The sequence below is a fragment of the Bactrocera neohumeralis genome, chromosome 4 (assembly GCF_024586455.1).
Source record: "Bactrocera neohumeralis isolate Rockhampton chromosome 4, APGP_CSIRO_Bneo_wtdbg2-racon-allhic-juicebox.fasta_v2, whole genome shotgun sequence".
Lineage (NCBI taxonomy): Eukaryota > Metazoa > Arthropoda > Insecta > Diptera > Tephritidae > Bactrocera > Bactrocera neohumeralis.
Window position 1 is genome coordinate 63,679,383 of NC_065921.1, and position 13,562 is coordinate 63,692,944.

A 13,562-nucleotide genomic window follows, 5' to 3' on the forward strand; every position below is an offset into this window, starting at 1 on the left:
TAACCCGGGAAATTATGTGCCTTAAAATTTATAGCAACTCATATATGGGAAACTTTAGGGTTTTTATTCATTTACACAGCAATTTGTTGCTTTTAATATGTTCATAGCTTTTGCTTTAATAATTATAGCACACTTATATACATATGTTTATACTTTCTTGTTTTGCTAATTTCAAAATTTTCACTATGAAGTATTAAATAAACTTAAGCAACTTTATAGCATACACTTTAGTAATAATTGTATGACAAATTTGATATGTATTTGTATTGTTGCTACTGCTCACATTTAGTTACAATAATAGTGATAACATAATTTAAATAAATAATGCTTCGAACAGCCAATAGTGTATTTGTGATGCTTTGTAGTTCACGAGCTCTGTAGTAACTAAGAGTATTTATTTTTTTATCTTTGGTTTTTTATGCTAAAACTTACTATTCTCAACTTGCTAAAATGTTTTTAAAACTCTACGATATATTTTTATATTTTAAACTAATAAAGGGTCTATATAAACAACTACCAGCAATGTATTTAAATATAGGACTTAAATTCTTAATATATCAAAATATATTAAATATATTTTTATATAAAATCAATTTCGAATATGGAGGTTATGCTGTTTATTTTACTATTTTTCGACACATTCTTTATATGCAATTGTTTATTACAAATATTCAACTAAAACGAAAAGAACTAAGTTAAATCAAGGGAGCAAAGCCTGTTGTGGGGCAGCGCTGCATCGGGGTAATGTAAGCGTATAGGCGTTTTGACACAAAAACAAGTATAGAGGGGCATATAAATGCAGGGAAAATAAACGTCACAGTTTAATTAAAATTTATAAAAAATAGATTTAAAAAATAAATGAACTAAAGAAGTAACAAGGGTTCTCAATTTTGAGTAGGATTTCGCTAAAAATTTTGTAAAAATAATTTTGGGGATTTTGTTGCATTGATAGTATGTATATTTCTTGTTAATAATATGTATTTTTGTGTATATTTATATATTCATTTTATGCCATGAAAATTTGTATAGTTTACTACATTATTTTGCAAAAATGGTGGGTATAAATATATTGTATTTAAATAGCAAAGCAGGCTAGGTAATAAAGTGAGGCAGCTAAAATTTTTTCGAAAGAAAAACATTGCAAAAACGCTAAGCAGTTTTAAACAGGCCAAAGAAGTAACTGAAATTGTGTAAGGAAATGGAAAAACAATTGCTATAAAAAGGCACACAAAGGCTTGTAAAAGGAATTTTTTGTATTGTAATTCATATGCTTGAACAGAAAAAGAGTCAATAAAAAATATAATTAATTTTTCGAAATTTCTACCTAAATGAATATTAGTTCTATCAAAAGTTACTTACAAAAATTATTTGCTATAATTTGTAGAGATTTTTGCTAATTATATTTTCCACTATTTTATATTTATGACTTTTGAAATAAAAATTAGAACTATTGAAAAGATTTTAGTAATTATTTAACCATAACCAATAAGAAAAAATTTAACGCTATAATTTTCTGTTGCTATAAAAGTGTGACTAAATAAACTATAATTCATAATGTTATTTATTAAGATTTTATTATTTTAGGTTTCTCTGCACCTAAGAACAGGATGCTATAAAATTTTCCGATTGGTTTTTGAATTGCTTTTAATTGCTTAACTTCCACAAATTTAACAAATGTTTATTGTGACAGGAAGTATAGTTTTTGCCATACACTTTTTAGCTATAATCCTATAAAATTACTACAAGTAATAACAATTAATATAAGAACATAAATTTAAGTAAATAACTTGAAGTATATTGAAATAGCCAATTTTAGTGATTTTCAGTACAATAATTGCACATTGTTGAATGAAATAAAAAATATATTTTTATATTTAATAAACTTTAAGGAAATTAAAATAAAATTTTGTATTTTATGCAACTTGCTATAAAATTATAGTAAACTGAAAAATATGCAGAACGCCTAACTTTTACTTAATAACACGATTTAGTAGCTAAAATTTGCAGATAATTTTTAATATTACAAAAATTATAGCACACTTCGAGAGTAGTATGAAAATATTATGGTATAACTGGAATATCTCTATAGTAAGCTTTTATAGTATCAAAGATAAAATAAGCCACAATTTAAACTAAAGCTACAAGATTTTACAGCTACCAAAGTTCCTATAAAATAAAAAAATGTGTTATTATTCCAAACAGTATGCGTTCTAATCAACAAATATGTTTGTAAATCGTCCGTGTAAAGTTCAACGCCCTCTTCAACGAATGTTGTTGCTTTGTTTTAGCTGTTATTGCTAAAATTTGCTCATGCTGTTGTTGTTGTTGACATTTATATCGCATTGCAGCGTGAAAACGGAAATCCCTTTAGCATGCCACCTGAACACGTGCACATATCACAAGCGTACATACAGGCGTCCAAAGACGCAAGGCGCAGCGTTACAGCGACAACAACGAACCGTTAAGTCGCAAATTACAATAAAAAGTTTATTTATTGCTGCTTTGAACATACGTTCGTCCGCCCAGCAGTATCCGTTCGCTGAGTACATTCTGCGCATAAGTACGGTTACGTTTATATGTGTCTATATCTGTATGTGTTGGAAATTGCCTAAAATGCTGCAATGATTTTTCATACGCGTACGCGCATATTACGCGGCAATTACGTGCGGCATATAAATTCCAACCGAAGCAATTAAGCGCGCGCCGGCATTAAGTGTTTGCGTGGCGATACAGGTGTATAGTACATACATATATGCTGGTATAACTGCACATATGCATTTGTGTATTTATATGGTATATGTATGTATATGGTGTCTGGTTTGACTACCTTTGAAGTCACGGCTATAATTAGTATATATATTTAAGTGTATACACATATATATTTCCATGTATATAAGCCTCGTTGCATATGTGTTCGGCCACCGATGTGCTATAATAAATGTTAATTTACCAAAAGCGAAAATCAACATTTATTGCCTGCGTAAAACGTTGGCGCACTTATGCGTACAACAAAATCAACAACAACTAACGGATATGTGCTTGCATATACGTTTACATAGTCACATGATTGTGCTATAGACACATACAGAGTGACAACAGCTTGTGGCGTATACGCTATGCCATGGCGCCTGAATTTATGCTTTATTTATTTACCTTTGCAAAAGTTGAGCGAAACTTCATTTTGTTTGTCGACAAAATGGTGGAAGCCATTCACACAAACTGCAAAGAGTTGATTAAATCTGCATACTTACGCACACATGCATATTTATACATTCACATATGTTTGTATGTGAGAGCTTATGTGGATACAAGCGCACCATAATTGCTGCTATTAATGCGATTAATGCAGTTCAATTAATGTAAGTGATAGTTGAAATTTTATACCCCACACATACACAAACTCACTTCCATGTATTTGTGTATACATATGTGCGGGTTAGCTTGAAGTTTGTACATATACATATGCAATTTAGCGCGCTCGACATGTATTATCATTTTAACTGCACTAAATTATTTATAGCATAATTTTCGGCGTTGGCGCGCATATTTTGCAAATTAGCCGCATTATTATTATGTGGCGTATACCGCTGTTGCGCAGGTGGATGTGAGTGTAATAAATTGTTGGTGCAGGCACATTACTAAATGAAGTTGGCGTTTAAGAGCATGAATTTATTTTGTCTTTGTGTAGTAAATTTCTGTTGAAAAGTAAGAGCATTTGAGCTCTATTTTATTTAAGTGATTGTCTTAAGCATTGTTTCTATAAAGTGAGCATTTTTTCAATGAATGTTTCAGTATTTTGTGGAAATTGGTATTTGTGTTAGTTTTTTGCTATAAAACCTTACTAAATTTTCGCAATAAAATTGTAACTTAATCCAGAAACTAAGTTCAGAGTTTCCCAAAAAAAACTATGGAATTTCTTCAAGTTATAATTACGATTATAGCTGTTTTAACAATTATGTTCCTTTATATACATATGTACCTCCAAAATTTATAGCAGTTATTGTCTCTAAAAACGGAATACATTTCAATATATAGTAAGCTTATTAAATCTTATAAAAACAAAATAATATTAAACGTTTTCCATATAAAAGTTTTTCCTATAAAAATTATAGCAACAGCTTCATAGAAAAATATATTATTCAATAATCCCCTATTAAATCCTGTAAAATCGAAATATTCGACAATCTTCTATATACAAGGTTTAAAAAGCTTAATACATCGTGCAGAGTTGCACTCATAAAATGTATCGAAAGATTTTAATATTGTAGCAAAGGTTTAAAAAGCTTAATACATCGTACAGAGTTGCACTCATAAAATGTATCGAAAGATTTGCTTTTCATATAATGGCTTACGCAGGAAATGTTCCACTGATCATTCTCAACAACTTTGCCTAAGAAACTTTTGGTTTTTTTTGTTTCCCTGTAAATCGGTCGGCTCTAGTGTAACTGCAACAAATTGTTATCGGAAGTATAATATTGCGATCCACACAAGAAAATCGAATGATAGCTTTCCACATAAATATAGCTATTGAAATCTCTTATAAGGGGCCTACAAGAGCAATAGTTTCCTATAAAAATCTAATCTTAGAAATATTTACGCTTATAATAGCAACCTTCTATAAACTTCATAGCCTCTATTATTATAGCAACTTCCTATAAAAATTATAGCAACTTTAAAATACCGTATTACATTTAAATTGTTTATGCTACTGGCGCTAACACAAAAATGTATAACAACTATTCCCCATAAAAATTATAGCAACTATATAAACCTTTATTTACTAAAGAAAAATATTGTATACCCGGTTTACCTAATTTCATTTTAAACAAAAAGTTCTCCCTATTTTTTCTTAATAAATATTTTTTTGCTTTGTTGGGTATACCATAAAACCGAAGACTTTGAACGATATACATATCTAGTATTTAATAAAATATTAAACCAGGTAAGTTAAATAATTACGTAAATTAAGATTCTCGAATTTCACTTATTGCATAAATACTAATTATTTTATAATCTAAACTGCATAATTAGCTAATCTGCATACATACATCTATATGTATTGTATATAATATCTATAAATAAAACATTTTTGACTTGCTTATAATCTTAACTAAGTAGGAAAGAAACAAGTAGGCATTCAATAAACAAATACGCAGCTGCAAAATAAACTTAAATTAAGCAGCTGACTGCCGAAAAATATTTGTTCAGAAAGTAGATATCATAAATTATTGTGTGAGTGGAGCATAAATTGCAAAAAAATAAAAAAATCAAATACAAGCATTTAAGTCACAGAATAAAATATTTGCTCTTCGCATACATACAGTTTTTTCTTATTTATAGTTAATATTTGTGTAAGTAAGCATTATTTAGTGTTGAGCATTTACTTAACAAGCATGAGCACAACAATAAAAAAAACTGTTTAAACAAAACGTTAATTTTTAAATTCCTACGGCGTGGTTGTGTAGCATTTCCTTAAAATCTTTAATACATTAAATAAAGAAAGTCAAATACTCTGTTGTTTGAGTTGCTATAATAATTATAACATACTCGGAAGGTGTGTAAAGCTAATTAAGCTTGAAGTTTTTTACGACCAATGTTTGTATCAGGTGACTGTGAAAATATTTCACTTATTATAAAAAAAAACAAATATTGGCTCGGTTTGTAAAAACGGAAAAAACCTTTCTCAGTAGTTTTATTATTTATGCCAAGTCACCGATTTTTTTATTTTGTTTGATGTCTTTAATTAAATTATAGCAACTTTATGTTGTCCAAAAGTCATTAAAACTTTTATTTACGGTTAAAGAATTATTTTCTGTAAATAGTGAGTTGCTATAACATTATGGCAAGTTTCTAGCAAAACAAAAATAGTATCTCATATGTATTATGAGTTCATTGCTGCTTATAATGTATATATTGTAGAGAACTGACTAATTAAAAATTAAAAAGTTCGTTCCTATAATAAAAATTTTGTACCAGAAACAACCTACAAAAACTTTTTTCAAGTCAATACTGAAGTAAAATTACAGAATAGTTTTATTTGAAAGAAGGAGTATTTTAGTAACGTTACAGCGGCAATCATGAGCCAATTAAATCAAATTTTCCGTATGAAATAAGATTATTTGTTTTGTTGCTTTAAGGTGTAAAGTTTCATGGAAATTTTATAGTCACCTAATAACCCACAACAAAATTATGTCACTTTTTTAAAGGTAAGCTTCGCATTCTTTTATGCGACGAAAAACCCTTTATAACAACCACACCGCAGTTGTAATTTTCTTCAATTTTCCTCTGGGAAACATTCCTTTTTTTTGGATAAAAATGTTTCTTTGAGTGTATTATAGTTGGTATGCAATAGTTTAGTATCAAAATCAATAAACATTCTTATTATTTATAATTTATAGAAGAGAGAAAAACAAAAGAAATCATAAGAAATGAAAATAAATGTTGAAATTATCATAAATTTATAAGAACAATATAGCCATACCGCAGTAGCGACAGCAGTGGCGCGCGTTTGCGCCGCTTTTAATTGTGCCTGCAGGTGCAAGGGGGGATGAAAGTAGCGGCATGGATCGCGCGTGCAACGGCCCTTCACGGCATCCATGCACACCGTTATCGAACCGTCATCGTGCCTGGCGACGCTATCCTGCGGATGCGCAAAGCGACACTCCGACTCGGCGCGCTTGCAGGCGCCGCGCAAGTATTCACGGCAAACCTACAACAACAAAGCGTAGCAGCACACCATTTGCGCATTCCACATATTATTTGAGTGTTTTTGTTGACGAATTTTAATGCATTTTTAATAATTTTTTTTCGCCAGCGTGCGCCGTTGACGAGTGTGTGCGATTTCCAAATCAATTCAAATTCGTTTGCATCGTTTTGCCATTTTTTATGGATTTTCGTTGCATATGCGCAGGCGTTGGTTGTTGGACGCGTTGTAGGATTTGGCAATTTGGTTGTTGGGCGGTAGTGGTGAGTTGGTGGTTTTATTTTTTTGTTGTAGTTGTTGTTGGTATTGGTGTGATTGTGGCAGCGGCGGCAGTGGCGGCGGCAGAGGCGTTGGCGGCAGCATTTTGGCAGCAGTTGCAGTTGCGTATGCAATTTGTTGAAATTGTTGTGGCGGTTGTTTGTTGCATTTATTTTTATTTTTGTTTGGTGATTGTGGTGGTGGTTTTGGTGGTGGCGGTGGTGGTAGTTATAATTTTGTAGGTGTCGGTGTAGTCGAAATTGTTGTTGGCGATTGTGGTAGTGTTGGTGTTGGTTGTTGTTGATTTTTTTTTAATTTTTTGTTTTCATATATTGTTTAATTTTTGGTGGTTGGGAGGAAATAATGGAAGGAAATTATTTTTTGAGTACAATTGTAGGCATTTGTAAAAAAAATTAAATTCTTTTGTAGCAGCAAATTTTGTGTTATTACTTTTTAAAACACAGCGTTTATTTTTGTAAGTACAATTTTTTGTTGTAAATTTGCATGCCAACTTTGTTAATCAATTTCTTTTCATACTTTTGAAACACAATAGGGTTGCTGTGAGTTTTAGCGCGTTCGACGGCTTGTTAGGAATGGTTGCGGTAGCAAATTATACACGTACTGTAGTATAATTTTAGGCGCTTCAAGGCTGTAATTTCAGTTTAGGCACTTAACCGTTCGACGAGCCAATTTTTGCCTGAGCTTTACAGATTTATGTATATAATTTTTATAATAAATACAATCGCAGCGAATTAGTTGCATGTTTGCGAACACAAAAACGATAACAAAAAGTTAAGAAACACAATAACGACAAGTAACTGGCGAAAATATATATATGAAGCATTCAAAAAAAAATAAATAAATAAATAAAATAAAAAATATAAACATTATATTAAATATTTAAAATATATAATTTATGTTTTAATAAAAAATATTTTTTTGTTTTAATTTCTGAATTTGAATAATATTTTATTAACATTTTCTTATTACTAACAATTAAAAATGTATAACTAATTTTTCAACAAAAATTTAAAATAAATTTCGATATTTTTGATTTCTGACTTCAAATTTCCTTAAAACTAAAAATTAAAAAATGATATTTGCAAATTTTTGATACTTTAAATAAAAATAAAACTGCATTTTTTAAATATTTGCTATTTTATCAAACAATTAAGTTTGCTAAATTAGGAAAAAAAACAATACAAAATTCCAATCTTCAATATTTACGATTTTAATTATAACAAATATATCAAAAAAATTAAGAAAAAAACTTTAGTGAAAAAACTTTCTTATAAAAAATGTATTGCCGCTGTTTGGAGACTTATTTTATTTAGAGAGTACCTTGCGCTTTTGTTTGGGGTGTGAATTGAGTGGGGAAACGCGCGCAGAGCAAAAGCAAATTTCACATTATAATTACTTTGGGCAGCAGAGAGCGCAGCGAAAGTTTAAACTATTAAAAAAAAGCTAATAAAAAGAAACTAAGGGCTCGAGAAAGACCGCGATTGGATAATAATGCAACGTTTTGCAAAAAAAATTTAAATAAATGTAAAAAAAATTTGTAAATTTTGCGGACGAAGCTTTAAAAGATAAAAACTTACGAATGTGTGATCAACTTATTTATTTATTATTATTTTTTTCAGTAAGAAACTTTAAATAAAATTCATATAAAGTAATCCTGTCGTTGGTAAATATTATTGACAGAAAATATTGTATTTTTATGTTCTGTATAATGTCAAATTAATAACACAACAACAGATAGGAATGAAACGGAGTTTATATTTTATATGTAAATGCTTTTTATTTCAAAAGAAAAGAAAACAAAAAAAAACATAATAAAATAAAAATTATTTAAAAAAACTATTAACAATATAAAACAAAAAAAGTAAATAAGCGAAATAAAGGTAGTTAAAAATAGGCTAAATATTTACAAGAAAGCACTATGAAATTAAGAAATGAAATTAAAAAAATAAATATTCAGAATAATAACATTTTATATAAAAATAGTAATACGCATAATTATTATTATCATTATTTTCCGTTTATTTTTTTAACAAAACCGTATGTCTGAAGTCAAACATATTATTTATTTTCAATAATACTATGATTTTTTTTATAATACGTTTATACGTTATATTTTTATGTAAATGAAACTCATAAATGCAACATTTTTATTCCTTTTAATGTTTGCAGTTTGCTTAGGCATTTGGATAACAACGAGGTGGCTTAAAAAGTATATGCTATAAAATTATAGCAACTACAAATTAATTCCGCTTTAATCACAATATTTGCCTATGAGCATATTGTTAGAACAAAGTTGGACATATTTTAGTTTGATATAAAGATTATAGCAAAACATGTAAACTGATTTATTTCGAATTTTTGACATATTTGTGCACATATGTATTTATATAAGCCAGAAAACAATGTAGGACCAACTGAGTCATAATGCGCTCAGTTTAAACATTGAAATTTTAATATTATGAAGAATTACAACATTATATTTATGTACATATGTAAATACATACATATGTTAAAATTGAAAAGTTAGAATTTATAAAAAAATCGTTGAATTATTATATTAGAAAATAAATATTATTTGCCGATAAAAAATTTGCATACACACGTGAAGTTAGTTGCTATAAAAATTATAGCAGAATCATTTCAGATGAAAAATTTGAAAAGTTTTGTCAGTAAGTATATCTAAGTTATCACCTGATTACGAATTTAAATTCCCGATAAAATTAGTTGCTATAAAAATTATAGTAAAACCATTCCAGCTAAGAAATTTAAAATTTTACTATAAAAAGTGTCATCTAATAACGAATTTGAAGTCACCATAAAATAGTTGCTATAAAAATTTGAGCAAAACCATTTCACATGAAAAATTGGAAAATTTATGACAGAAAGTAATTATAATTTTTCATTCGGAAATAAGTTCATTGTACGAGTTAAAACTTGTTATAAAAATTATAGCACAATCCGTTCAGTTAAAAGCTTCAATAATTATTATGATAGAAATTCCTTATAATTCGTTATCTGTTATAAAAATTATAGCACACATTTTTCGTATTATAGTAAAAAAAACTTTGAAACCTTAGTTAGCGCATACGATTTTGTCGCGTTTCATTTAAATGTATTTAATTCAAAAAAATTAAAACAGTTTTTATAAGTTATAAATAAAAATAATTTAAACGCACACAACATATAACAATAACAAAAATAACACTTCATGCTAAAATAATTTAAAACATATTTTACTAATAAACAATAACAAAATAAGTGTTTAAACAACTCATTCAAATGAAATTGCAGAACAAAAGTCAAATTTAAACACACAAAACTTAACCTTAAAATTAGTGTAACTGTTTATTTGTTTGTTATTTGCTTCTCAAAACAAACAAACAAAAGCATTTAATAAATCATTAATAATATTTTCATTTTGTAAGTTTTTTTTATGTTTCTAAGTATACTAAAAGCAGAAATTAAAAATGAAATGGCTTGAAATGCCTTGGACTCACCTCTAATCGATCGGATCGTGGGATTTTCTGCTGTGCCACTTGTACCGTTTGTGGCACCACTTGACCCAACTGTGTGTGATCTGGTCCGAGTAATGCAGGCACTAAAGTTCCAGGCGCATAGTATGGACTAGGGTACGGATTGGCCGGTATGCCGGTTAAGTAGGGATTTGTGGCCTGTGAATAAACAAGAGGCTATGAGATTAGCACGAAAGAAAAAAATGAAAAGAAAAAGAGAGGGAGAGAAAGAGAGAAAGATAAACAACAATCATTTTGGGGCCAAACTGAAAAATAATTACTACAGTAGGTATCTTTTTTTAATATTTATTAACAATAATTTTTAGCTGCTTATGAATAACGTGTATGATTACTTCACATATTTACTGTTAGTTTCTACCTCAACTCACTCATAATGCAATGATTTCCAATGAGTATTGGATTAAGTTTTAATGAAACGACACGAGGAAGCCGAGTGGAGGAGGGGCTAGATGAATATAAAACAATAATAAATAAAATATTGTAAAATAATTTTGTAAATAAATTTGAAAAAATAAAAACATAAAAAATTAACTGAAATTATCGAACTATAATAAAAATGAGATAACAGATAGCAATAAGTAAAGCAAACTATATGAAGTGATAACTAAAATGTATTTAAAAAACGGCCTATACTTATAGTAAACATACTAATGAATATTTTGACATGAAGTTTACAAGGTCTGTCGCAAAAGAAACAGGACTGTTAAAAAAAACAACAAAAAATTAATATTTTTCAAAAGTTATATTTTTTTATTCAAAGTAGTTTCCTTGTGCTTCGATACAGCGTTTAGCCCGGTCTATTAGCATTTCAAATGAGTATTTAAGGTCATTTTTCGGAATGCTCTTGAGAATATCGGTCGTCGCCTTTTGGATAGCTGAAATGTCCTGAAACCAGTGTCCTTTCATGAGCAAATGAAGTTTTCCAAATAAGTAAAAATCATAGGGTGCCAGATCAGGTGAGTAGGGTAAGTGATTAATGGTTAATATGGAGTTTTTTGTCAAAAAATCAGTGACAAGCGTCGGCCGATGACACGGCGCATTATCGTGCAACAGGCGCCAGGACCCTGCCTCACGGTATTGTGGTCGAGCTCGACGAATACGTGACAAAAGGCGCTTCATAACACCAAGGTAAAACACAGCATTAATCGTTTGGCCAGGTGGGACGAACTCTCGGTGTACAATATCCTTGTAATCGTAAAAATAAATCAGCATTGTCTTTATTTTTGACTTCTGAAGACGACCGGCTTCTGATCGTTACAGAGGTCCTCACGACCTTCTTAGAATCGCTTAAACCACTCATGCACATTACTACGGGTTAGGCACTGATCACCATAAACTTTTTTCATCATTTGAAATGTTTCAGTAAACGTTTTCCCAAGTTTAAAACAAAATTTAATATTTGCTCTTTGACCGATGACCAAAAGCTGCAGTCACTTTTTGATCGATAACATCGACTGTAGTTATCCAATTGTCTTAAAATTTTTACGAAATGTCAACAAGAGATCAAACTTTTTATTTCATATACCCACCAATAGGTGGCGCGACCAGAAATAGTTATATTTAAAAAGTTCTGTTTCTTTTGCGACAGACCTTGTAGCATAAATATCATGAACAGTATTACCAACTTACAGAAAAAAAATACCGATCCGAAAAACACGCGAAGTATAAATTAAAAATTCACCTTTCAATTTGATCCCAGTAGTAGGTATGTATGTATATGTATCATATATCAGCAAATTTGAATTTTGTGATTGCATTATGCAAATCTTACAACAATAACAGCTACATAATATAAATAACTAAAAATCGGTAGCCTCCATTCTATATACATATGTTTGTCTGTACGAAAATAAACAAGAAATATTGAAAACTGGTAACCAATAGAAATGTTACTCATACGCCATAACCAACATATAGAAAATTCCTCACCAAATGAGCAAAGCACTTATACGCCATATAACATTTACTCAACTTCCCAAAAAATTAGCAAAGTTTCTTCTATAAACAAATTCATAATTTTAAGCTATTTTTAATACAGTTGATATCGGCTGTATGCAATTGTTATAATGTAAAAAAAATTTTGCATACAGGCGGTAATTGCAAACAAGCGGTATTCGCTAATATGCAAATTATATGCATATACACAATCAATTCGATTTAAACAAAAAATTGCACACAAGAAATAGAACATATAAATTTATTCAGTTTAACTAAAAATTACATTTCACTTCAGTAAATTCATTTAATTTGAAAATTCTCAAAATTTACTTTAAAAAATCTGTTATTTTCTTCTAGCATTTCTGTTTTTCAGAACTCTCAGGATTAAATTTTCAATGTCTTCAAAATCCTCTACGGGATCTTTATTGTTATGGAAAAAATAGTCACGCAGCTAATCTAAGCTTAGCAAGGCAGTTTTCGTTGAGGGGTGTTTAATACAAGTATCAGATTGCGCGAACACTTCCTTATCTTCAATAGAATTTTCTTTGACTGCCAATACATACGCAACACCTCGTCCGGCATGGTTCCAAAGCAGACAAGTTCATTATCGCATTGTATGTATTCGTTATCAAGTGTGCACCATTCATAGCTTTTGGCCCCAGTGGCTGCAATCTCATCTGTAATGAATTCAATGTTGTCTATGCCTGCCTGAAATGAACAATTTTATTTTAAATTTGTACCATCTTGAACACGACCTTTTTGAAACAATTACTAATCGTTTGCTGCTTAACAAAGTTCCAAGCACGATTTGTATATTTGATACCATCCAAAATAGTGAGAGATTTCAGGAATTCAACTGTAGATAGACCCTTCTTCAACACACAAATTTGTTTGTTTTTTATTAAGATTTGTCGATATTCCATTTTAAATGAGTGGATGATACTTTGATCAAGTGGCTGTATAAGGGCAGTTGTATATTGTGGCAAAAACTCAATCGTAATGTTTGAGAATTTCTCATAAGTATTGTGTCAAGGAGCATTATCAACAATCAAACATATCTGCTTGTTATCTTTTTCAAGATTTTGATTGAGATCTATTAGAATCATTTC

At 29.6% G+C, this 13,562-nt stretch overlaps 1 protein-coding gene across 1 annotated transcript in view; it reads right to left on the minus strand.

Moving 5' to 3' along the window:
* LOC126756229 (mucin-19) overlaps positions 1–13,562 on the minus strand; it is a 535,736-nt gene that overhangs the window by 25,412 nt on the left and 496,762 nt on the right. Inside the window, 1 exon segment of the mRNA XM_050469149.1 lies at positions 10,480–10,653. Coding sequence (XP_050325106.1) covers positions 10,480–10,653 — 174 coding nt within the window.